At 46.7% G+C, this 26050-nt stretch overlaps 1 protein-coding gene across 7 annotated transcripts in view; it reads right to left on the reverse strand.

Annotated features, from left to right (window-relative positions):
- EPS8 (EGFR pathway substrate 8, signaling adaptor) overlaps window positions 1-26050 on the reverse strand; it is a 1030589-nt gene that overhangs the window by 442822 nt on the left and 561717 nt on the right. For all 7 annotated transcript variants that reach the window (XM_078674027.1, XM_078674024.1, XM_078674021.1 and 4 more), the window contains one exon: window positions 15466-15615. In XM_078674027.1, coding sequence (XP_078530153.1) covers window positions 15466-15615 — 150 coding nt within the window. The remainder of the gene's footprint in view (window positions 1-15465; window positions 15616-26050) is intronic.

The raw sequence follows: 26050 nt of genomic DNA on the forward strand, positions 1-26050 counted from the left end.
CCAGGCATTGGGTCAATTTATGAGAAACAAACATTTAAACATGGTCTTGAGCAGCATGTGACCTTTGGAGTTTCAACTGCAGTTAATTCTCTGGATAAATGCTACTCCACCGTAAATATTTGCAACACTCCAGCTACTTCTTACGGACCATCAGTCTATGCCCTCCTACCTGACATATCACTTACTCTTGTGAACAAAAGGGAGAGAAAAGGTTTTTCTTGTGTAGAGGGAATACTCCTTGTCCCCTTCATCAATGATAAACAACAAATGGAGGAGTACCCACAGGAGGCGCCTCAGTGCCTCCGTATAGGATATATAGAGGTGCACAGGAGGCTAAAGAGGACAGATTTATCCTTTGTTAGAAGACCCCTCCCTCACCAACCTAGTTAAAGAATGAATGACTACTTATTTATATAGCGCATGGTTACCCGGAGGCATCCCAGCGCTGCAGTGGTCCTATTCATCCCAGAGAGACTACGGAAATAAGAAGGTTTTTAGCATATTCCTAAAACTAAGATGGTTCTCCTCCATCCGAATAGGGTCCGGCAGGTTGTTCCAAAGTCTGTCTGACTGAACAGAAAAATGTCTGCCACCCATGCGGCTTCTCCTTATTCGTGGGACTGCCAGGAAGTTCTTACTGCTAGATCTCAGGGTCCTATTGGTTAGGTAAGGGCGGAACAAAGGTTGAATTAGATCAGGTCCTGTCTTAGTTAAGGCTTTATGGACAATAGTCATTGCCTTGAATTCGACCCTTTGTTGTATCGGCAGCGAATGAAGTTGCCGGAGAGCTGGTTTGGCAGAAGTTCTACGTGATGTCTGTAAAAGCAATCCGGGCTGCACAATTCTGTACAGTCTGTAGAACCCTGAGTGTCCCTAGTGGTGCCCCTACATATACTGCGTTTGAATAGTCCAGGCGCGTTAAAATCAGGGCCTAGACTAATATCCGCTTTGCTTCAAACGGAAGCAGTCCAATAATTTTTCTAAGATCTCATCAGGGCGTAACAGGTCGCTGCTACCTTCTGAGCTTGCACCAAAAAATTAGGTGCTGGGTCCAACCACACCCCTAGACTTTTAATTTTCTCTTTGGGGGAAGGAGGATGACCCAAAGTAGTAGGCCACCATTCATCCACCGCGGAGGGAGCATCATGCCCAAGCATCATGATCTCCGTCTTAGTTCCGTTAAGTTTCAGGAAGGAATCATCCATCCACTCACGAACCTTGCTAAGGCAGGAGGTAAGTTTGTCATAGGTTGACATCTGGCCAGAGAGGGTGATAATAAGCTGCGTATCATCAGCATACGTCACTAGTTGCACCCCCCAAGGTAGCACCACCTCAGCCAGAGGCCTCATATAAATATTAAATAAGGTCGGGCTGAGGGACGACCCCTGGGGAACGCCACAGTGAAGGTGTAGAGGTGGGGAGGAGATGTCGTCCTCAAATACTGAGAAAGTCCGTTCGGAGAGGAAGGATTGCAGCCATTTTAGTGCGGTCCCAGTGACACCCACACCACCCATCCTTTGAATCAGAATAGAATGATTAACGGTGTCAAAGGCCGCACTGAGATCTAATAACAGTATGGCTGCACAACTACCTCCATCCACACTCCTTCTTGCTTCCTCAATAACTGCCACTAAGGCTAACATGCTTCATCATCGAGTGCCATTCGGGTGTGCTGCGACACCGGACTACAGTGGTTTGGGTTTGTTTTTGGATTTTATATGTGAAAGTGCGAAGGTTTAAAGTGATTATTAAAAGTTCTCCAATCAACTACTCACAGAAAGGACTTTACACTGGAGTGATTGGGCAACAATAAAAATTATTAGTAGGACATCTTGCCTGATTAGGTAGGTCTATGGTGTCACGAATAGTGTTATAAGATAAAATTGGTCGACATGTTTCTACCACTTAAGCAAATGTTGGGTTTTCGTCAGGACCAGTGGTGGTAGCCCGGGTGGTATACACTCGCCCGTGACTACGTGAAGGAAACACTAAAAAACTCCTAGTGGTTTAAAAACTGTTGTTCTTCTCCAGCACTCCTAGAAAAGAAACCTGTAAAGAAAGAAAAATGGGAAGACAAACACACAGTACAGTACATTAAACTTAGGGTCTATTTGAGGTGCTCCTCATAAGTGACATCCAACGTGAAGATGAAATATGGTGGATGTTACTGAATTACTCATCACTAGTCATATCAGGGTGCCATTGGGATAGAATAGGCACTGTTGGGCTTCAAAATGAGCCCGTGAATGTATTTTACAACCCCCTCAATGTGGTTTGTCTGTGCACTCATAACACACTCACAGGATCAAAACGTGAGTGAAAATAGGGTGCAGTTAATAGGGAAGCAAATAGCTCCCTGTATCACACAAACCGATTCACAGATAGTGGGTGTCAATGCTCCAAAAATTGAGCGTGGTTAGAAACGTAAATCGGCCAACTGACAAATGTGCGTGATTAAAATCGCAAATTGGTATTCTGACAAACAATACAGCCAATGGGCTACCAGCCAAACGCACATATACACACAATGAGGAAAGTTAGGCGCTTACTTGAAGCTTCATGGGCGTCGGTGTTGCTGAGACTAGATCCTGCCACAATCTGGGTCAAAGAAAAAAAGGGGGGGGGAGGTTTAGGACCGCATGTGTGGTCTACGCGGAGCCTGACCCGCTGTCGTAAAAGTGCATGATGACTGGTCAGAGACTTACTTGTGGAGAGTCTTAAAAGGCATCTTCGCCTAAAATGCAAACCTCCTCGGCGCCCCGTGGATGCGAAATGCGGGTCCTGACGAGGTTAAATGGAAGCGGGCACTTCCTGGGGTGGCGGGGGCGTGGCTAAGCCTAGTCACGTTTAAAACGTGAGGTCCGGGGTTACGAGGCGTGGTGTTGCCAAATCTCCGTTGTCAAGGTGATGAGGAGGTATGCGCAATCGTGTCTCCCTCACTAGCTTCAATAAAGCATTGTACTATGCACATTGAAAAGCTCGCACATGATAATAAAGGCCAACATTACCCATGTGAAGCGGGGACTCATGAAAAAGGCAAGGTTATGGGGAGGCAGGAAGAGTATAAATACCGCTTCCTTAATACCACAGGAGTAAAACAAAAGAAGAAGGCACGCTCATGTTGCCCAAACTAATCTGAATAAAACTCTATTCCTCATAGATGACGTGGCGGGAGTGGAGGGCTCATATTAGAAACTGCTAAAGGGGGTTATCCTGATAAATGTAGGGCCGATATCAAGAGGTTAGAAACCAGCCCTCGTGCGAATATGTCAGCCTAATTAAGGCCATATGGGTATCTGGGATGCCAATGATTTAGTCGAGCAAAAAAGTCTCAAGGTAGGGGAAGACCGGGAAAAGAAGTGTAAAAAGGGAGCGGGTGGGAGAAAAGGTGGGGCATAATAACCACTTAGTCTCAGAACAACCTCATTCAGCCAGGCAAGCAGATTGTGACATACAATCACATAAGTGTGATAGTAGGTAATATACAGATTCGGGATAGTTCTTCTAGATCAGGACATTGGGGGGAGCATAACTGGCTATTTCGTAAGGACAGAGTTCCACGATATATTATAATTTAATCCTGTCTTGTGCATGGACAGCCTGTAAATCCATCGCTGTTCTTTTTCAAAAAGGCATTGTTGGAGTCTGTCTCCTGAGTTAATTTGCTTTATGACCTCATGATATTTGGCTGAAGTGGGAGAAGCCACTTCTTTCTTATAAAACAGCAAGGAGTATAAAAGACACACATGAAAAACCTGCAACAGTTCTAAATGCCTGGGGTTTGCCAATTATTACAGGGCATTATAAATGTGGAAATTGCAGTGTCTGCCACTTAACTGAAAACACGAAAACGCTATCTTTAGAACCAGGAAAAGTGTGGACTTTATGAGCACATACCAACTGCAACAGCACCAATGTGGTATACAGGATTGCATGCCCGTGTAATCTACAATATGTGGGAATGACAAGCAGAAGAGTTAAACAGAGAATATGTGAGCACCGGAGCACCATTAGGTGCAAAAACTCAATGACTAGACTCACTGAACACTACTTCACACAAAACCATACTCCAAATGACATGAGGTGGACTGTCAGAGCAAATTAACTCAGGTGACAGACTCCAACAACGCCTTTTTGAAAAAGAACAGCGATGGATTTACAGGCTTAGACTTATTTCTCCACCTGGCCAGGCACACAAAAGTATCTTCTAAAACTAATTTAATTTTGCACAAAAAAATGTGGATTCAGAGCTTACTAGCTCTCGTCTCGGGCAGCTCTTCAGTTTCTGAGAATGTGGACTCTAACCTTTTTTTATTGTCAACTTTCCTGAAGAATTCTCCTCTTGCTAACGTAGATTTGGAAGATGGCGGACCCACCAAATCTTTGGGCTATGCTGTCCTCTGAGGCCAGAAGTACTAACACCCAGCAGCAAGAATCCTCTTCACAAGGTCCCCTTTAGGAACACAACCTTTCAAGAGGGGAGAAGCAGCAGATGACAATAATCAGATGTAGTTTCCTGCATAGATGAGAAGCTGCAGTGTGACAGCCCAAGGAAAGAGTAGAAAGGGGCACACCTAAAGCATGGTTTCTCACCTGTACAAGAGCAGGAGAGAGACAGCACAATTGAAAAGATTCCAGTGATTCAGTACACTGAGACACTGGAGGTTAACCCAATTGAGGAGGAAGCCGAGACCGTGAAAGCAAGCCGAATGGGTCAAGAAGACAAGCATACTAATGAGCCCAATGAGAAGGAAGCTGGGACAGAAAAGGAAAATCCAGTTGACAAGAAGTCGGGGACCTGTGAACTGTTTGATGAGGATCCAACCGCCAAAAGAATTGCCTTAAATTAATATGGCGGCCTAAGGCAAGTTCTTCAAAGATAGTGGTGGGAAAAATAAACGTGTTAAACAATGGGCTGGTTTGCGGTGCATGCAAACACGGAGGGCAGCGCCGTGAGAGGTGAGAATGTATAACAAGCTAGACCAACTGCCTTTGTCACACGGTTTTATAATAAGCAGACCAGAATTATGGCATCGTACATAAAGTTTCCACTTAAACAGGCAAATAGCATGTTGACATAACCAACTCAGGTCTACAGTTTTTAGTGTAAACTTTTCCAAAAGAAAAAAAAAACTATTTGAGAATTAATAAGTAACGGAATTCATTTTTTGAGGTAAAAAGTGATCACGTTTTATGCAAGGAAAATTAACACCCACAAATTAGTATCAATCTTTTTTCTTCTTCCAAACTTTATTCAGTTCATGTCAAATAAACCATAAAAGCATATTGATCTTATCTTTATTTAAAGTAAAAAATAACCTTATTCCTGATACATGCCTTATTTACTTATCCCTACAGTAAACAGCATCACTTCTCAGCCAAAGATGTGAAATTTCTTCAGAGCCTGAAACCAAGAAGACACTACTAGGGAAAACACTACTAACGTAAAGCTTAATGATCCTAACCGCCTTTGTGATTGGATTTCTCCTTGAAAGCACAAAGATCAGCAACAACAAAAAACATTTTCAGGCCTCATTTGCTACAGATGCTTTATTTCAGTTTTGAATTAAATCCATAAAAACATCCCCATGTGCACAATTTTAGCCTTTCAAGTAACCTGCAATATAATTATCGGCACAGCCCTGTTAGAATTGTTACTTAGGATGCCATATGGAACAATAGTCAGAAAGATGTCAGTCACAGCTGAGTGAATATAATACGGTTTAGCGATCACAGCCATGTGGCAAGAGTTATTGTGAAGTTGCAGCCTGTGGGCATCTACCGTATAGCAGGAATGCTTGTCTGTGCACATGTTTGAGGTTCCCTCAAATAAGCTCATTTGGTCTTGCAGTCTATAAATGTCTTTCTGGTAAGAAGCCATGAGAAAAGTTTCTGAAAAACTTTTGTCCAGTAGTGGTACAGTTGCAGACCACCAGTGTCTCCAATGCTTGGGAGGTGGATATTCACCATTGCCAATGGGATCTAATTACTAACAAGTCTGAGGCATCATGTAATATGAAGAGTCTTGCTGAGTTGGGGAGTAGGATCATTAACTCCACTCAGGTTGACCCACATGGTGAACTAAAATGGGAGAGGATGTGACCTAACGGCTACAGCGGTCAACCTTGAATCTGGGGAATCAGGTTAGAGTCTCAATAGGGACGCGCAACACCCACAACATTAATGTGTCTGCCTGCTTCACAACTGGTGCTCATGTAAAGCACTCCGATACCTTTGGGTCTTGTTTGCGCTATATAAACCTCAAAAACAAAAATGTAACGGGAAGTCAGGAGCTGACAGTTATTCATGTAGCATTTAAACTGCTGGTAGCTACAATACGATAGCTGGGTCTGGTGGCGCAGTGGACAAATGCATCCGCTGTAGGGGCCTGTGTTCGACCTCATGGTCACAGGTTCTAATCCTGGCGGGTCCACTCAGCCTTTCATCCACCTGAGGTCGATAAAATAAGTACCATTGAGTTGGGTAACGATATACATATGTTATTCAGCGCCTTGAGACTTTCGGGTGATACGTACGCTATACAAAAGTACGTTATGTTATGTTAACGGGAAGTCAGGAGCTGACAGTGTTATTCATGGTAGCATTTAAACTGCTGCTAGCTACAATACGATACAATGAAAACATTTAGGTGTTAACACTGTTGAGGGCGAGCACATAGACCTGTTTTATACTGATTAAAGTAACTCTGTCGCACCTGGGAACTTCAATCAGGTTCTTGTGCATCCAATGTTACCCGTTTCATACTGCCCAGGCTACTGTATAAACTGGGACAATTATGTAGCCCTAGGCCTGAGCAGAAAAACTGCATCCTATCTGGACAACATACCATGCAAATGGAAAAAAGCAGTTGAAATCAGGAGAAATACTAGTAAATAGGAGTATGGTATGAGACAATGCAAACCAATTAATAGATCAAGTGACTATGAAGCTGTACTGCTGTTGAAACTACAACTCTCCATATGAGGAAGCATATTAGCAAGAAATATGAATGCATTGGAGCCTAACAGCAAAATATATGAAAAGGCACCAATATGGTACAATGGCAACATATGTATTGATGGAAATGAAATAGCATGGGTACATCTAACTATACCTAAGTTAGATCACCTAATCCTGGGTGAGTGCCTTAAACCATTTGCTGAGTGATCAAAAATAAACTAACTTATCACTCCCACCCCCTTTTTGGAAATATGTATAACCCAGTCATTGTTTGAAAACAGTCTTAGGCCCAATAACCACTGATTTAAACCAATATTTAATTTAATATTTAACTCTGAGTCCGTTTCCGCTGTAGGACACATGTAAAGGAGTAGTGTCCGGATACCATGATAGACCACAATTTCGCTCAGCAATCGAGCAAAGACCTTGAAAGCTGGTGGTGAGACAGATGGCATTTGAATATACTATTTAGGATTGGAAAGTGTTTCTAGTGACTTATAATTATCTATGTGAACCTAGATTAAAGTTACATCAAGATATTACATAGATAGCAATATTGACCCATGAAGAAGGCTTCTGCAGAAATCTGTCCAACAGAAGACTGCTGGAATCTGTCCATCAGCGCCCTGCTGAAGATGAGGCAGTACCGATAGCAACAGTGACCTCCATGGAAGACACTTTACTAGTGATGGGGTTGCTAACAAGTCAACCAGTATTGCTACATGAGTATTCAGGGATTCTAGAAATTGCACATGAGCGTAAAAGTTGGTTTTCCACCTTAAAGGCAGTACTTAAATTAGATATGTTATTGTTATAGAAACCATGACTCTTGTCTACAAGATATCTACATTATACTGTCTTCTGAGAAAATCATTATTAAACTGAATGATTTATTGCAACATTTTCAAAGAGGTTTAGTGGTATGTCGTGAGTTTCCTATAGGGCCCACTGTATTTTCTCATCCATGTTAGCCTATCTACTCCTGTAGTAGGCCGCTTTAGCTTTGCACAAGTTACATAATAACACACTTTTTCTGCTACATTGTTATTTTAGAAATAGGCTGCACATGTTTTGCTAGTCAGCTCTTCTTCTGGGATTCAGTTTGAACATTTCGTACAAGGTCAAACATTGTGCCCTGTTTTTCTCTGTGGTCAAACAACAACACCATACAAGCCAAGACTTGCCGTTCTGGAAACAGAGAGGAGACATTCTTGCAGAGAAAAGGTACTGAGACGAGAGATCTGTGCCATCGGAAATGCAGATCAGCTTACTATGAATGCCAGGTATAGGGTCCGGCATTAATCCCCAGAGATCTTCGATAGATCACTGTACTCCCAGAGTAGGGTAGGCTTAGGTAAATTTGTCAATCGCTGTGACAGGTGGTTTTATCGTGTGTAGTTTATTGATTATGCTAATCACATTTCTGAATAACATTTGTTTTCTAAGTGCAACACAGTTGTTTCATGATAGAGCACAAAAGTTTCAATAAATATTATAAGCTGTCTTTGGCTCTATTTTCGGTCTATTGCATCCATGTATTAATGAGAGAACGAAAGGTGATTACTGCTACTGTGACCCCTGAGAGGGTTCAGAGTGTTATGTTCTGGGGTGCTAACTCACCTGTTACTCTAGGAAGGTTAGGAGGGTAGAAAAGAGACTATGAGTTAGTCTGGCTTTAAGCCCATGGGTGCTGATGTGGTATGGTGACTACATCCATTACATACTGATATTCTGTGATCCCAGGCAAAGTTTTTTTGTAAACAGAATCCATGCAACAGAGACATTAGAACCACTTAGCACAGATTAACAGTCACTGGATGTTATGGACGTCCTTTAGTTTCTTTAGGAATATAATGTAGAATGAGATAGGAAGGCACGATTTTGGGATAGGAGAAGGAACAATGAGGTTAAGTGTAGAAATTAGGATGGGGCGTGGCCAAGATGGCGACCATGGCGGGTGTGTCTCTGCGATCGGGCTTTCACCTCGACCACCTACATGGAGCCCAGCTGGTCTTAGCCACACTCAGCGGTACCGGACAGCACCAGGCACCCAGCGCCTATGCCACAGATGCAGCCCTGTAATGGCAGAAATCCGGCCTTTTCAGCAGGGGAGTGGCGCGGAGTATAAGATGGCGCCCGCCTGACTCGTAACTCCTCACCTCAGTGGTTAAACCGCCGCGGGTCCAAGGAACTTCACACCGCTGGGAAGGAAACGGTAGTCCACAGACAGGTGCCAAACACAGTAAACTGCGCTGGACCAGACCAAGAGATGCTACCCGATACAGGGGTCCACCTCAGACGCCTTCTGCACGCCTACACCGGCAGCCCTCATAACACGTGCCCTCCTGCTACCTTGTGCTTAATCTGCCCTTATACACTTAGGCAGACCAGCGGACAGCCGTAGATTGCGCGCATAGTCCACACACCGAGTTACCTCGCGGACACAGGCTGCCACCCCCACAACATGTTGATGCTCTTACACCAATCGAGAGCTAGTTTGGACGTATCGCCTTTGACGATAGGTCGCACTTGTTGGGGCTATTTTTTGCCCCCCCCCCAGTTTTCCCCTCCCACCGAACACACCCACATTGCACTGTGTCCCCGCCAACATGGAGCAGAGCAGCTGCACAGACACCCAAGTAGTGCGGGTATCGGAGGAACAGATTAGAGCTCGAGACTTCCAGGAGAGCCCACATGCCCTTCCAGCACTCTATATCATACATATACACCAATGGCACACACCGGCACCACCACCATCCCTACACTAAACGTGCGTGGCATGCATACCGCCTATAAACGATACTCAATATACGCTTACATCAAACGCCACCATGCAAAAATTGCATTCTTGCAAGAGACACACCTTACGTCAGGAGAATTGGCAAAGCTGTGTAGGCATTGGAGGGGTATCATATGCGCCACTACATACTCGGCCTTTGCCTGGGGCACCCTTATATGGATACGTCCCGGAGTTCCATTCCAGGAACAGTCCCACACCATTGACCCAGATGGCCGATACGTTCCATGGCAGGGACAGCTAGACTGTCATGCAGTGCTATTGGGAGTATATAAGGGCCCAACGTAGACCAAAGCAAATTCTGGGACACGCTTTCCACCCCCTTAAGTACATACACATAAATTCCCTGGATCCTAGGTGGGGATTACAACTGCGTACAAAACATAGCACTGGACAGATCCAACCCCCCGATCCGGCATCCCCTATTGCAGTACAGGCAAAATGATTCACAGCATGGGCACAACACTGGTCCCTCACAGATGCCTGGCGAACTCAGAACCCCACCACCAAACTCGACATGTTCCACTCGAAGCCCCATGACCTGAGGGTGCACCTAGACTGTTTCCTTTGCTCCCCCCCTATCCTGCCTATCATTTCAGACGCGGACTACCTAGGCAGAACCATATCAGACCAGGACGCCCACACAATCACGATCCGATGGCACCCGCCATACCCCCTGTCCCCACTTGGCGTCTGTCTTGACAACCTGTTTTTAAACAGACTCAGGCGGACCACATACGCCATTACTTCCAAGAAAATACAGGCACAGCCACTACATGTGCGAAAAAGTAGGACGCCTTTAAAGTCGTCATACGAGGCACCTGTATTTGCCACATCACATGATTACACCAAGTCTTGGAGCGAGACATCAAAAGCGCAAAACAAACACTGGCCGCCCTTACCAAAGAGATCGACCCAGACAAAGCCACGCCGGCCCAACCTGCTGACGCCAAAACAGCATATGAGGAGGCGTTAGCTAGCATGCGCCGGTATAACTTCGCTGCATATGCGGCCCGTGCCCACAAAGAGGGTGATAGGGCCGGCACATTATTGGCATGGCTCGTTAAGCAAGATTCAACCCTCCCGCCAATCACGGCCATCCGTAGTGCTCAAGACATTCACGTATACTCACAGGAATCGATCCTGAAGGCCTTTCAAAAACACTATACACTATTATACGCTAGCCCCGCCCAGGTACCTGAGGAAACCCTTTCCTATTTCCTGAATCGACTCCAACTATCTCAGATTGACCGCGACACCCGCCAAGACCTCGACGAACCCATCAAGGCGACGGAAATCAGACATGCAATGAAGGTGTTAGCTACCCGCAAGGCCCCCAGTTTGGACAACCTTCTGCTAGAATTTTACTGCACCTTCGCATCCCAATTGGTCCCCCAGCTGGAGATTCAATTCCGAGCGGCCCTTGATGGGGGCGCTCTACCCCAATTCATGTGCAAATGAGTTATAGTGTCCCTTCTTAAACTGGATAAGGATCCCCACCAACTGGGCTCATAGCCTTACTACCTGCGGACTATAAAATCTACAGGAAAGTCCTGGCGGATAGATACGCCACGGTCCTTCCACGACTAATCCACCCGGATCAAAATGGATTTGTGCCGGGCAGGAATTCCTCTTACAACATCCGGCGGCTGTTCCACGTGCAGGACCAGATACACGACCTCTTCCTCGAGCGGCATGTCTGGTGTTGGACCTGGAAAAAGCCTTTGATACCCTCTAATGGGCATACTTATTTCGGGTCCGGCAACACATGGGAATAGGACCCCGCCTCCAAGCTTATACTAAGCTCATCTACTCCACGCCGACCTCCAGAGCAAGACGAGGCCCCCTCAGATCCGCCCCTTTTTTGGACCGCCGGGGCACCCGGCAATGCTGCCCACTCTCCTCCCTACTTTTCGCCATGGCAATGGAGCCTCTGACAATCCACCTCTGTGCTGCGGGCGAGGAGTGGGGAATTCCTGTCGCCAATTACACCCATGCTGTGTCACTGTACGCCAATGACGTACTCATTTACATCCGAGATATTGCAGCAGACCTCACCCCATACTACGCATTCTACAAGATTCTGAAGAAGAGGCAGAACTCAAAGTAAACTGGTCCAAATCCACCGTATTTCCCTTGGTACAGGCCCTGCCCCAGTGCCAGCTGAGACTAGGCAACGTTGACATCTCATGGAGCCCCCAAGCGGTACGATACCTAGGAGTTCAACTATATCATACACCCCAGGACATATACAAGGGCAACTACCACACACCGATGGCTGGCATTAGATCCTCCATACACTTTTGTAAAGATCGCTCACTGGCAGTCAAAGGGAAGATAGCGGTCGCAAAAATGATCCTCGTCCCCCGACTACTATACTTCTTTTTCAATCTCCCGGTGGTTCCCCCACGCTCATTTTTCAGCGAACTCGACACCCTGCTGGGGAGCCTCATCTGGGGCTCCGGCTGCAGGCGTACCGCCCTTGAAAAACTATAACTGCCCCTCGACCAAGGAGGACTAGCTGCCCCATCCTTTGAGGCATACTTCCAGGCCACCCAGGTACAATGGGTGTCCCGTTGGACAGCAGGACGGGCGCAAAAAGAACTGATCACAACGGCCGGGCAAATTCAGACCCCCATCATCCATCGCATGCTGCTACCAGCGGCTGCGCCACCTCCAACCAAGCCGCTCCAAATGATGACAGCGTGCACCTGTCTCTCACGCATCCACAGAATACACCATGCAGCACCTCCGTACTCCCCACTTCCGCCACTAGTGGGACTCCCCAAAGGCCGTGTACACTACACGGAGAGATCGTTACACATATAGACCGAACATGCCCTGACGGACAGAGGGGCACTATATCTTAATGGACAACTGCAGACATTTGAGACACTCATGAATGACTTCGACCTCCCCAGGGGACAGTTCCTATTGCACAGACAGCTCCTAGATGACTGCCACAAACAGTGGCACACAATTGATACATTACCCTCCACACACACGGTAATCCACGCAATCCTACAGATAGGCCCAGGGCTACACCCAGTCACCTGGATTTACAAAGCCATACGGACCCTTAAACAACCGACTCTTGCACCCCTCAGGGAAAAATGGGAAACTGACTTTCGCAGGCCACTGCATGATAGGGAATGGACTAGGGCACTTAAATATACCAAGAAAAGTATCCCGCAACTACAGATTCAAAAACTTACAATTACAAATCCTGCATCGGGCATACCTCACTCCCGAAAAACTATTTCCCCGAAAGCTCCTTCACCTGCCCTAGACGTCTGGAGCCCACTGCCTCATTTTTACACATGCTATGGGACTGTCCATCTCTTCATAGAATACAATCCACACCACCCTCAGAATGATCACGTGACTTCGAGACCTCTACTCATGGGAAGCTAGCACCCTTGGTTTCTGTAAGTGCCACAAACACATGAAAGTAGAAATTCGCTTTGCCTCCTTAGTGCTCCTCCTGGCCAAACGATGCATCACTATGCACTGGAAGGCCCTCCCGTGGCGGCATGAGTGGGCGCTGTCAAAAATGGGGCACAGCGCAAGAGGGAATACTTCGAGCAGAGGAAGTCCAGGGAACCCACAAACATCCAATCTCCATGCCCTGGGCGATGTTACTCCACTCCTTTAAACAAGAAACACGAACAGTGGCAGGAACACAGATGACCGGTTCTCCCAGAGCCCATATAGCCCCTGCGGCTGCCCAGGCGGACATACAAAGGGCCCAAACACCCGACTGGCCACAACAACTGGCCACCAATGACCCATCACCACACCCTAATACGGACAGTTTCCAGCGATCCCCATACCCCCCTCCCCGCACCTGTGCAACTCCATCACGACACCCCGCAATAGTGCAACTCTCAGGCGATCAACCACACATGTTCACAGCATACGACAGCGCATCCCAGTTCTATACCCCAAGTTTGTTCAAGGTTAGAATACCGCTGACACCCCATAACCCCTACTATATAACGTGAAAGGGGAGAAAATACACCTCACACCCCCAGCAGGCACAGCGATCACCCTGCATGAGCGCTAATTATAACTGGACATAGGCCTCTAAGGGCCATCACCAATCATAAGTGTAGAAATGAGGATAAGGCTGTTTAGACTGATTGTAATTTTTTGCTTCTAGGAGCAGCTGGGTACTGTGGCCTATTTCTGGTTTATAACTCATTTCTCTTTAGGAGACTTGGCGACATATCTCAGAGTTTAACAAAAACATGTTTGTAGAAGTGACAAGGATTGCCTGAACAGAGTAGTGGAAATACAAGATGATAGAACTGTGCTAGCTGTACATATCTGTTTATATGAGAATTTTTTAAAAAACGGTTGTGCACCAAAAATTAGCATCCTTGCAATCACGCTCACTGGTTATCCGTTGAATTTTATGCTTAATTGTTTCAACTGACACTTGGAAAATAAACATTAATGTGGTACAATACAACACTCATCATTTAAATCACATTTAAAAGGTCATAGAATGTGAAAACATCGATGGCAAACATACCTTTTGCAAAAACATATTCCGTAACAAACTGAGAAGTAAAATGCTAAACTCTCGACCTTAGACAAATAATCCCCTACTACATTTCATCTTCCACCAAACACTCACTTTGAGCACGTGCTCCCAAATACGCTATGTCTGAATCTAGAATGGTGAATAACCCAGCTATAAATTATGAGGTTGGCTATTGCTAATTAGCAAATAAATATAATTGAAGATTTTTGTAGAGAGGTATTCATTAAAGGTTGAGATTTTCGAAGCCTATATTTTGAGGTCTATGTTTTTTACAATATATGCATTTGCAGCCATTGTGTTCTGCATCCAATATTTAAACGCTATGTCTTGGCACAAGCTCTCTCTCATTTATCCCTTTGCCTTTTTTTTTCCTACCCCCAGTACTAATAGGCAGCAAGATGGTTGGACAACTCAGCTAGGCAAACCTCAAATTCACCACACTCGAGCATTTTCACATTCTCCATTGGTTTAGGTCATCCATAATGCAGATATACTCTTGTAGCAGTAAAGCTGATCGCTCTCTTATAACCAGAAAGCCATGAAGGCCCGGCTTTAGCATTGGTGGCACCTGGTGTGACAATAATTTTTGGTATCCCCACCCCATGACTTCCTCCTCAGATTCTCTTACTACCACCAGGCAAAGCGCTCCTGATCTCTCCAATGGTAAGCTATTGCTAAACACAGCGCATCCCCCTAATGTCTGTACCCCCTCCACAAGTCAGCGCCTAGCACATCTGCATCAGTCTCACTGCCCGAGCGGCCCTGATGCCATGGACACCACTGTTATGATTCTGTGATGAACAGTAGATCAACCGAGATTGGAACGAAATCAAAAGCATATTGTCAATGGGTTTTACATAACATGCAAAAGTAGTAACAGTTCAGTTCCACTGATCGATATTGTGATTACAGGCAAGGTATGGTAATATTCTTTGATTGTGGCTTTAAATATGGTCAATTGGGTAGATGAATTCAGAACGTTCATATGTCCAATTAATGAGGTGATGCACAGGTTAGCTGAGAGAGAAAGTCTTTTGAGTGGCATGTATCAGATAATCTTGGCAGAAAAGGGCATATTCATAAAACTCCAAACAAATGAAACCAATTAAAATAAAGCAGTGCTCCAATACAAACAAATAATACTTTATATTCGCCTTACCTTAACCTCATCACACTGAAACAGATGAAGGTCGGGTTTGCTCTGTGATTGCTCTTTACACACTATTGCAAGAATGGAGTTGAAGCTGCATGAATTCATCACAGCTTGGCAATGCTGAATTGTGTTTAAAGGGAAGTTTTCTAGTTCATTCTGCAATAAAATCCATTTGAATATAGATCATTAGACCACTCTATACACTGCACATCTAAAAGACATACTTGAAATGCCACGTTCGTGAGTACTGTAAAGGGGAACCAATTAGTGTGAAGCGTTGTCGATTGGAAATGGACCGCAATTAAAAAAAAAGTCAAATTAAGATTTTCTGTGGGAATAGCACGTTGAAGGCACACACAAAGAAACAAAGGCAGTAATAAGAATATTTATACTACCTACAGAATTCATGTATACGCTATGGTCATGCTGGTAAATTGACTCTTGTAAGATGAAACCACGAGTTCTTTCAAAAACCTCTTTCTGGCTCAAAAAATATTTATGGATCGCGTGTTCCGAGCCAGTGTAAAATGGGGTACAAACGCCCTAGCCCACACATCCTTGGAAATGCTCTCTCTAGCTACCTGTGACCTACTCAGAATAACTTCAAATATTAAGCATCCTGGTATTTTTTCATTAACTAACCTTTATCTGTAAAATATAAAAACGGGTGAACGCTACTCACGTTATAAGAAAACAATCTGCTGTATACGTTTTGACAAGGCAACTTTGGGCAACTACGTTTTGACAAGCTACAGTAGTTCACATTTTAAATCTAAAAAAAAATAAAACTTTTTTTCATATCGTCATGTAATACGTTATGCAAACTGCGTTTGAAGTTTTTATTCATAGATGCACACATATTTCATAAATGTACCAGTTAGTGGAAGTGGTAGACGACTCAAGCAGTGCATTTTCCACATCACTATAAAAATATGATAATTTTGCTACGCAATGAAAAAAGCTTATATATTAGGATTTTATAGAATGCATGCTGAGACTGACAATGCTCAATGCGTGAATATGCACACCTACAAATACAATGACATTTAAGCACACTCGGACTACTAAATACACAAGTGTCTATGCCCCTCCCCACCCACACTAAAAGCACACAATGCACATACGTAAAAGAATGATCCTGATAAAGTAGCTAAATCTAGAGTTCAGCTGAATAAAGGCCATTTGCCTCGTGTGGGTTGAGTACGACCATACAAGTGAAATCAGAATTGACACCAGGGCACATTTTGATGGTGCAGTTGAACGTTAGAGGGCTACTAAGCCACCCCAAATCAAAAAGCTTCACTGTCAACATTCTCCACCGGATGTCCACCACTCGGGGTTCTGATGCACAGATGGCATAATCAGTATTTCAATGGGTTCTTCTCATTACTATCAGTGTGGTTTAGTTACCATGTACAAAGCTCCAGAAACTGCAAACCTTGCTTCATGCTGACCGGGTGTCATCAATATCTGTACAGGCTTTAAATGGATACCAGAGTTACCCAAGCCTTTGAATGGCTACATTATGGAGATGCTCAGTCATGTAGCCAAATTGTACTTGCCCAGAGGCAAGGTCCCAGGATATCAGTTAGAAGGATGTGTAAGGAATAGACAGTGACAAAATGAAAAGCCTGGATTTACCACAGAGGTTTTGGTTTTGGACATGGAACCTTGAAGTGCCCATTACTAGTAGTCCATAGAGAATGTTCTAACATGTTAGTAAGTATCACTGCTGCGGGAATTGGACCTGTTGCAAAGATACACATTGCGCCCACAGCCTCTTCAGAACAACGGCTGCGCAACGCATCCTCGTCTCAGGCCTTTGCATTCCTCATCGAAAGCAGCCTAGGGAACCACACCAGACTCCGCATCGCAGCTCCTTGGAGAGGACGCATCGCCCCGACTGTGCAACATAATCCTCATCATCTGACTTTGCATTGCAAGACCTCACCAACGGGATCCTCGAAGACGATGCAGGACCTTGCATCCCAGCCTCACCACATCTCGGAACCGCTTTGGCTGTGGGACGCATCTTCGACACAGACACTCGCTACTCTCTGCAAACCAGGATTTAAGGTACTTTGTTCAGCATGCCTAACTGGATCCCTGTAGCCAGCCTGCAAGCCTTCAGGGTCAGCCTGAAATTGTGACTTTGTTATGGTCTAGTGTGACTAGATATCCACAGTTCGCGCTTTATTCATTTTGGTGCTATTTTCACTGAAATCTTTAAAATAGCATATCTCCCGTTCTACTAATTGGATTTTTGTCTTTCTGTTCTTGTTTTATTTAATAAAGAAATTACTACATGTCTAATTTGGTGTAGGATCCCTTTTGTGTTGTGGATTCCACTTTATTACTGATTGAAGTGTTGCACAAATACTTTACACAATGCTTCTAAGTTAAGCTTGACCCCTCTGTGACAAGCTACTAGAAGGTTGAACACAGGTTATTTAGGGTTGGCTTGTGAATCACCCTAACAAGGATTGCGTTTGCTGCTTGAACAGGGCTCACACACCAGTCAAACATCATTCGAAATTCTTACACATATTAAAAGCAAAGAAAGGTGACTCAGCTTCACGGTTGATTTGTGAAAGCACATTTTCCTAGAAACTGAAAGATGTGAAACTAGTAAAGGTCAAGGACAGTGGGAAAACAGGCTTTGTCTCTTTAGGCCAGGTTTCTTTGTGCTGGAGTATCCAGAGGCAAACATATTTAATAGATGTGAACCTACAAATCAGAGTGGCCAAAACCCTAAAAAGTGTGGAGTCCAATAAATGAATATGCTACTTACCAGTATGCATCTGTTCTTGGCATGTAGGTCTGCTGACATTCATATCTATAGCATAGATCGCCGCCTAGTGTTGGGTCCGGATGATTGCACATTGTTGTCCTGGAAGAGTCTTCGAAGTATCACGAGATAGGTGGCTCCTCCCCTGGACTACAGTGCGCATGGGCATCGACTCCATCCCCAGATTGTTTTTAGCCATTGTGGCAAAGATGGAGTGTAATAGTGTAAGCGATGGCCATGCTAAGAGTAAGTGTTAAAAAGTCTGCAGCCGCTACAGGCGCCGGGGAGGAGGGCGGGCGATATGAATGTCAGCAGCCCTACATGCCAAGAACAGATGCATACTGGTAAGTAGCATATTCAGTTCGAGGCATGTGGGCTGCTGAATTCAAAGGCTCGTTTGACATCAAGAGTGTGCAGCATTCTTTCGGCAACTGTTTCTGGGTTTTGAAAGAATGCGGGCAGTTCAATGGTCTGATTGACATGGAACTGCAAAATCACTTTAGGAAGAAAGTTAGGGTTAGTGGCGAGCACCACCCTGTTGGAGTGAATTTGAATGAATGGCTCTTGTACAGTGAGCGCCTGTAGCTCACTAACACGTCGCAGAGACGTAATGGCAATGAGAAAAGCCACTTTCCAGGTCAAGAACTGAATCTCACATGAATGTAGAGGCTCAAAAGGTGGGCCCATCAACCTGGTGAGTACCACATTGAGGTTCCATAAAGGAGCTGGCGGGGTCCTGGGAGGGATGACCCGCTTCAGGCCTTCTAGGAAGGCTTTAATGGCAGGCACTCTGAAGACGGAGAGATGCTGCCTGTTCTGGAGATAAGCCGCTATGGCGGATAAGTGTATCCTGATGAAAGCGTATGCTAGATTGCATTTGTAAAGATGTAACAAATAGCAGATGATGTTGGGAGTGGATGCATCTAGCGGGTTGATGTTGTGTGTAGCACAGTAAATGACAAACCGCTTCCATTTTGCTGCATAGCAGGCTCTGGTGGTGGGCCTCCTTGCCTCCCGTATGATATCCATGCATTCAGGAGGCAAGTCAAGGTAGCCAAACTCTAAGACTTCAGGAGCCAGATCGCCAGGTTGAGCTGTTGCGGATCTGGATGCTGAATGTCGCCATGGCTCTGCTTCAAAAGCTTGGGCGTGAGGTGTAGCCTTTGATGCGGTACCACGGAGAGTTCCAAAAACGTGGTGTACCATGGCTGGCGTGCCCACGTTGGAGCAACCAGGATGAGAGTCATCGAGTGTTGCTTTAGCTTTCTTGCCACCAGCGGTATGAGAGGTGCTGGGGGAAAAGCGTACGCAAATCTGCCTGACCAGTTCATCCATATCGCATTGTCGTGCGACTGTGGGTGAGGGAACCTGGCGGCAAAACTTTGGCATTTTGCGTTTTCCCTTGTGGCGAACAGGTCTATCTGTGGATGACCCCACTTTTGGAAGTACGGGCCCAGTACTGATGGATGTAGCTCCCACTCGTGCATCTGGTGGCTGTACCTGCTGAGCAGGTCCGCCATCTGATTGTCCGTGCCTGGGAGGTGTTCCGCCATGAGGAAGATGTTCCTCTGAATGGCCCACTTCCACATGCTCTGAGCCAGATGAGACAACTGTGGAGAGTGCGTACCTCCCTGCTTCTGGATGTAGTACATGGCCGTCATGTTGTCCGTCCGGATCAACACGACCTTGTTGCACAGATGTACTTTGAATGCTTTTAGTGCCATGAAGATTGCCATCAGTTCCAGGTAGTTGATGTGCATCTTTTTTTGCTGTATTGTCCATAGTCCCTGCACTGTGTAGTGGAGTACATGAGCTCCCCATCCCTGGAGAGACACGTCCGCCGTTAGGATGATCTGTGGGACAGGCTCTTGGAACGGTCGGCCCTTGCAAAGGTTGTGTGGGTTCCACCAATGCAGAGAGTCGTATGCCGACCGGTGACCAACACTAGGTCTTTCAACTGTCCTTGAGCCTGATTCCCCTGATGCGCTAAGCATTCCTGGAGCGGACGCATATGTAACCTCGCGTGCGGGACTATGAAAATGCAGGAGGCCATCATGCCTATCAACTGCATGAACACTCTCGCAGGAAGCGAGTGTTGCGGTTGGAACTGTTGGATTAGCGACTGGATGTTGTTGATCCGCGCTGAAGTTGGCTGAGCCGTGGCTGCCAGGGTATCTATCGTCGCGCCCAGATACTGCCGCACATGGGTCGGCTGAAGGTGCGACTTTGGATAGTTCAGGGAGAACCCCAGACTGTGAAGAAGGTGAATGGTGTGGGACATGTCGGCGGCGCACTGCTGGCCCGACTTTGCCTGAACCAGCCAGTCGTCCAGATAAGGGTAGACATGGATGTGTTGTCTCCTGAGGTGCGCCACCACTGTCGCTAGACATTTGGTGAACACTCTGGGGGCTGTGGTCACTCCGAAAGGAAGGACCTTGAATTGGTAATGCCGATTTTGAATGGTGAATCTGAGGTATTTTTTGTGTGATGGATGGAGTGGAATGTGGAAGTAAGCATCCTTGAGGTCCAAGGTTGCGAGGAAGTCTCCCTGATTGAGGAGCGGAAGAACCTGCTGCAGCGTTAGCATGTGGAAGTGTTCTGAGAGAATGTACTGGTTTAGGGGCCTGAGGTCCAGAATAGGCCTCAGGGACCCGTCCTTCTTTGGGATCAAGAAGTACAGGGAGTACACCCCTGTGCCTTCTTCCTCCACTGGCACGAGCTCTATAGCGCCCTTTTGCAGCATGACGAGAACCTCCTGCTGCAATAAGTGCAAATGCTCTGTGGACATAGGACGGTGTTTTGGTGGTATGTTGGGTGGAGTGGATGTGAGCTCCAAACAATAACCGTACTGGATAAGTTTCCTGACCCACATGTCTGTGGTGATGGATTTACAGACTGGCAGGAACTGCTGGAGTCTCCCCCCGACAGGTGTGGAATGGTCGGGGGGCAGTGACAGGGAGTCACTGTTTGTTGGAGGCGGAGGAACGGGAGTTGTTGTTGCCCTTGCCTCTGCCCTTGGCGTTGTTGCCCCGATAACCTCCTCTATTTTGTTTGGGGTAAGAGGATTGCGCCCCACCTTTATTGAATTGTGTTTGCTGGGACATTTGGCCTCTGGAAACACCCCTATTGCCTGAGCGACGAAAAGTGTTCCCCCGAAACTGTTGGGATTGGAGAGCTCCCATGGACTTGGCAGTCTCAGTATCCTTTTTTATTTTTTCCAAGGTGGTATTGATGAAGCAAAGCTTCGCATATTTTGCGACCTTGCCGAAGTCATGAACCTCGTCTATGTGTAACAAGGTAATAAGTGTACGTCTTACTAATGTTTATTTTTAGTTTGAATAAGGATTAAGAAGCTTGCCTATGTGTATTCCTAATCATTTTAATCCGTGTCCGTAAAATATGGCCGCCGCTTGTATTTAGTTACTGCGTATGCGTCAGCCACACTCACGTGTCCTGACGGGTCTGCAGAAGTGGAGGGAAATTTATGCGCATGCGTAATTCATAGCTTTGCCTACAACGTGGTACTGCTCGTACCACTGCTCTTGTGTATGTTATGTGTAGCTAACCTTTAGACTGCATAAGTATAATTTGTAGTGATAAGTTGAAAGTTCAAAACCAAATGATGTGTTTTCATAACGTTATTTCTATGTATTAATTTGTTTTCGCTTACTTTTCATGTACCGCGGGGAATGGGGGTCTGTTTGTACCGATGAGCCATCTTGGAGGTCCCTTCTGCGCATGATCACTTTTCCAGGGACCTGACAACTTTGGCTGATGGACCTTAGCCAGCTGGCAGTGATGGGCAAGATGCTCCTGAGAACTGACCTGAAAAACCCAGGAAAACAGAGACAATTGTCCTAGCTCGGCAACAATGTAAATTGTCACTCATGTTTCTGCACAATTTCTCATGGGAACCCCAATCTCGCTAGGCGGTACCCAAATATGTAAATGTAGCATCTAAATAGACTGATATGATTGGTGTGTTACCCAGAGCCTACCTTAGGACCAATCGAAATTGGGGATTCTGACACTTTGCAACATTTGGGGGGTGGTACACTGACCCAAAAGAGTATATCTACCCTGGGTTCACCTAGGGAATTGTCCGACTTGTCTGGTTTAGCTGACCTGTCACTGACCCATCGTACTCAATAGGTGACTGAAGATACAGAGAGCTGCGGAGCACTCTGTCCGAAATTGACCATAGACTAAGGTTTTACTGAACCTTAAAGTGCTGGCGAAGCACCTTGCTGGGAGTTCGTTGACCCAATCGGGGTCTTGATCGATAGCTGCAGAGAGGGTGGAGCGCAGGCGTTGCTTCCAAACTGCGGGTGCGGTCCTGTCCTGAGCGGTCCTGTCCTGAGGGTTTGCTGTCCTGTCCTGAGGTCCTGTCCTGATTCCTAATCTGAGGGTATCCTGTCCTGTCCTGGGTGTCCGTTCTGCACCTGCTGTCCTTTGAGGGGTATCCTTCCTTGAGGGTTTCCTGTCCTTAACTGACCCGTGGCCAGGGTTTGGTTTCCACACCAGTCTAGGTAAATACTGCTCTAAGTTCCTTAAAACTTGCACCTTTCTATATTTCAGTCTTTTGCTTTAATAAAATACATCTTGCATATGTTGATTTTTCCATGCTTTTGCCGCAAACTATTGAAACGTAAAGTCATTTGCATAATTTTTCTTGATATGTTCTCATGTTACCCTATCTTTTAGAAATCATATTTTGCATTGCAGTTTGTCATTTTCTGATATGGTCTAGAACGACCTTACTTAGATTTTCTAAAGAATTCCTGCCTTGAATGCATAGCATATTTCCTTCGCATCTCATTATTGCATTTTAATGATTACCCTGACTTTATTTCTCTATAGTTATGTACTTTTCATTATCTTGATTATCGATTGCCTTATTCTTGTAAATCTCATGCTTTCAGAAAACGAACTTTAGATAAACATTTTAAAACTTCCAGTTGTCCGTGGTCATTTCCAACAGTATTGAATGTCATTTGAAGTTGCATTTGCTGCCTTTCCTTTTACAGCTAGGCCCCTGATCCATTGAAGTCATAGGTACCCGTGTCGGTGGATGGTAAGTCGGGTACACTAAGTAATAACAGTAGGGAACACACACAATTGGTAGCAGCCCGTGAAGTCGCCTGGTCAATGGATAGTGTGAATTGAAAGTATATGGGCCCTGAAGCCGGAAACGGCGTAATCATTGGCTGGGTGACCTCGCGCGCTCTATCAGTATCTACCTCAGGACCAAATAATCTGTCAGGGTTAACTGGCTGGTTGAGGATGGTAGTTAGGATCTCAGGCTTAAATCCGGAGATTCTGAGCCATGCTTGTCGCCGTAACATCACACTGGTGTTAATTGCCCTGGCTGCAGTATCTGCAGCGTCCAGTGCACACTTAATTGAAGCGTTGGAGATGAGCTTCCCTTCCTGGATAAGCATCTCCGCAGCCTCCTTATATTGGTCTGGGAGATGTTGCAACAGGGTCTCTAGTGTGTCGTAGTGTGCCCTGTCGTAGCGTGCCAATAGCGCCTGCGTTGTTAGAGATGCGCCAGATATTGGCCGCCTGAGCTGCTACTCTCTTTCCCGATGCTTCTAGCACTTTGGACTCTTTGTCCGGGGGAGGAGCTTCACCAGTGGTTTGCGTATTCGCCCTCTTGCGGGCATTAGAAACGGCCAGGGAGTCCAATGGCAACTGGCCCTTGATGTAGGTGGGATCGCCAGGTGCCGGCCAGTATTTCTTTTCAATTCTAGGGTTGACCACCCTTGCCCGTGTGGGCTCTTTGAAAATGTCCGCAGCATGTTTGAGGACCCCTTTAAGCATTGGGAGGGTTTTCACAGTCTTTTCAGCTGTTGAAAAAGTGTCAAAGAGGAAGTCCACCTCCACAGGGTCAGCATGGAGTTCAACGTCGTGGTTCTTAGCTGCCCTTTCAATCAAGGCATTGAATGCCGCAGAATCCTCAGTGGGAGACGTTTTGATATTGTATATCTGAGGGTCGAGGGCGGGTTGCTGATCCCCCTGGTCACCTGTGTCCACCCATGCGTCCTGTTGTGCATCAGGATCTGTGTGGGCCGGGAAGCTGTATTCCTCATCTTGATCCCCAGCATCCTTGGCATCGGAATAAGTTGGCGAGGGTGTGGCAACTCTTTGAGTCCGAAGAGTCAGTGGTTCGACCAAGACCGGTGAATCAGAAGCAGGCCTTTTGCGCTTTAAAGGAATGGTATACAATTCCAAAGGCGTCGTCGCCGTGATTTTCCGCTTGTAAAGCGTAAGCTTCCCAGTGTCGGCATCGATGAAACGTTCGACTGTTCCTCCAGTAATGGTGGTCGATGCGTTAAGCCCCCAGCCGGGAGAGTAGGCGTCGACCCCACAGCACTGTGCGTTTTCGCTTCGGGCGCCGCCCGTGGTGCGAAGGCCTTCGGCGGCAATGTGAAGAGGAGTGGCGTCGATGACTTGGAGGTGGGGACCGACTGCTTCGGTGCGGAAGGCGTTTTGGGGTCTTCTGCGGAGGCCTTGTCCCTGATACGCTTGAGGGAGTCCGAGACCTGCTTCGTGAAGGAAGCGGACGGCTTCGCCGATACGACAGACGACCTCGGTCCAGCAACGTGGGAAGACTCGAGCGTCGATGACTTGGGCTGGTCGGACCGAGGCTTGACCGTGTTGGTGTCCTGGGCAACCGCTTTAGGGGCACCAACCTTTGGCTCGATGCCCTTGCCGGTCTTCGGCTCGACGCCCTTTGCGGCCCTCGGCTCCGCGCCCTTGCTTGTCTCCGGTTCGACGCCCAACCCGGACTGCGGCTCGACGCCCTTGCTTGAAGGAGTCCCGGACTTCGGCTCGACGCCCTTGCTTGACGGAGTCTGGACGGCCTTCTTGGTCTTCTGCTCAACGCCTTTAGTCTGCTTCGGCTGGACGGATTTCACCGACTTTGCCGGGTCGACAGGCTTCTTGGGCTTGGGCTGCCCGACACCTCGGAAGACGAGGGTGTCGACGGTGGAGCAGAAGGTTTCGGTTTCGAATGCGCCTGGACCACCTTAGGTGGGGCGGACACCGAAGGTTTCACTTTCGGTTTAGTTTTCTGTAATGGCGGCTCCGTCGAAGCGTCCGTAGCCGGGCCGGGAGGCGGGGCCGTGGATTTTGGTAGAAGGTCTTGGGTAAGGCCGATAGGCGATCCCTCGACCTGAGCCTTTGTAAGTGTTCGAACGGGGCATAGCTCGTCCTCTGAGCTATCTTCCATGGCCCCATAGGCCTCATCGTCGTCTCCTACCTCGTCGACGACTTCTTGTACGGGTAGGCCTTCGACATCGACTTGATAGTCGTAGTCGACTTCTTCCGCTGGAGGTGAAATCTGCAGCTGAACGTCGTGTTCGTCTGCTTCCTCGCTGTCGAAGATGTCCACCGGTGCCGGGACCAACTGCCGGGCCTCCATGCGCGCCACGCGCCGAAGCCGAATCGTTTTCTTCGAACGAAACCTGGAACAAGCCATACAGTTGGCTTCATCGTGGTCCGGCGAAAGGCACTTGTTGCACACCGGGTGGACGTCAATGTGTGGGTACTTCGATCCGCACACGGGACACTTCTTGAATGGGCTCCGTTCCATGTCGCGTCGTCGAGCGGTTTGCTGCGTTGACTGGGCCTCGAGCTCCAAAGAGTCACGCGACTCCCTGGATGTCGAACTCGAAAGGCGAGTCCGAACAGAACTGGGCACCGAACGCAAACAATACCGACGATAAGAGACAAAAAGGCCTTTTGGCCTCGAGAATATTGTCGATTCCGAACTGAGAGAACGAAAGTACATCCGAACCC

This window comes from Lissotriton helveticus, chromosome 1_1 (genome assembly GCF_964261635.1).
Source record: "Lissotriton helveticus chromosome 1_1, aLisHel1.1, whole genome shotgun sequence".
NCBI classification, from domain to species: Eukaryota; Metazoa; Chordata; class Amphibia; order Caudata; family Salamandridae; genus Lissotriton; species Lissotriton helveticus.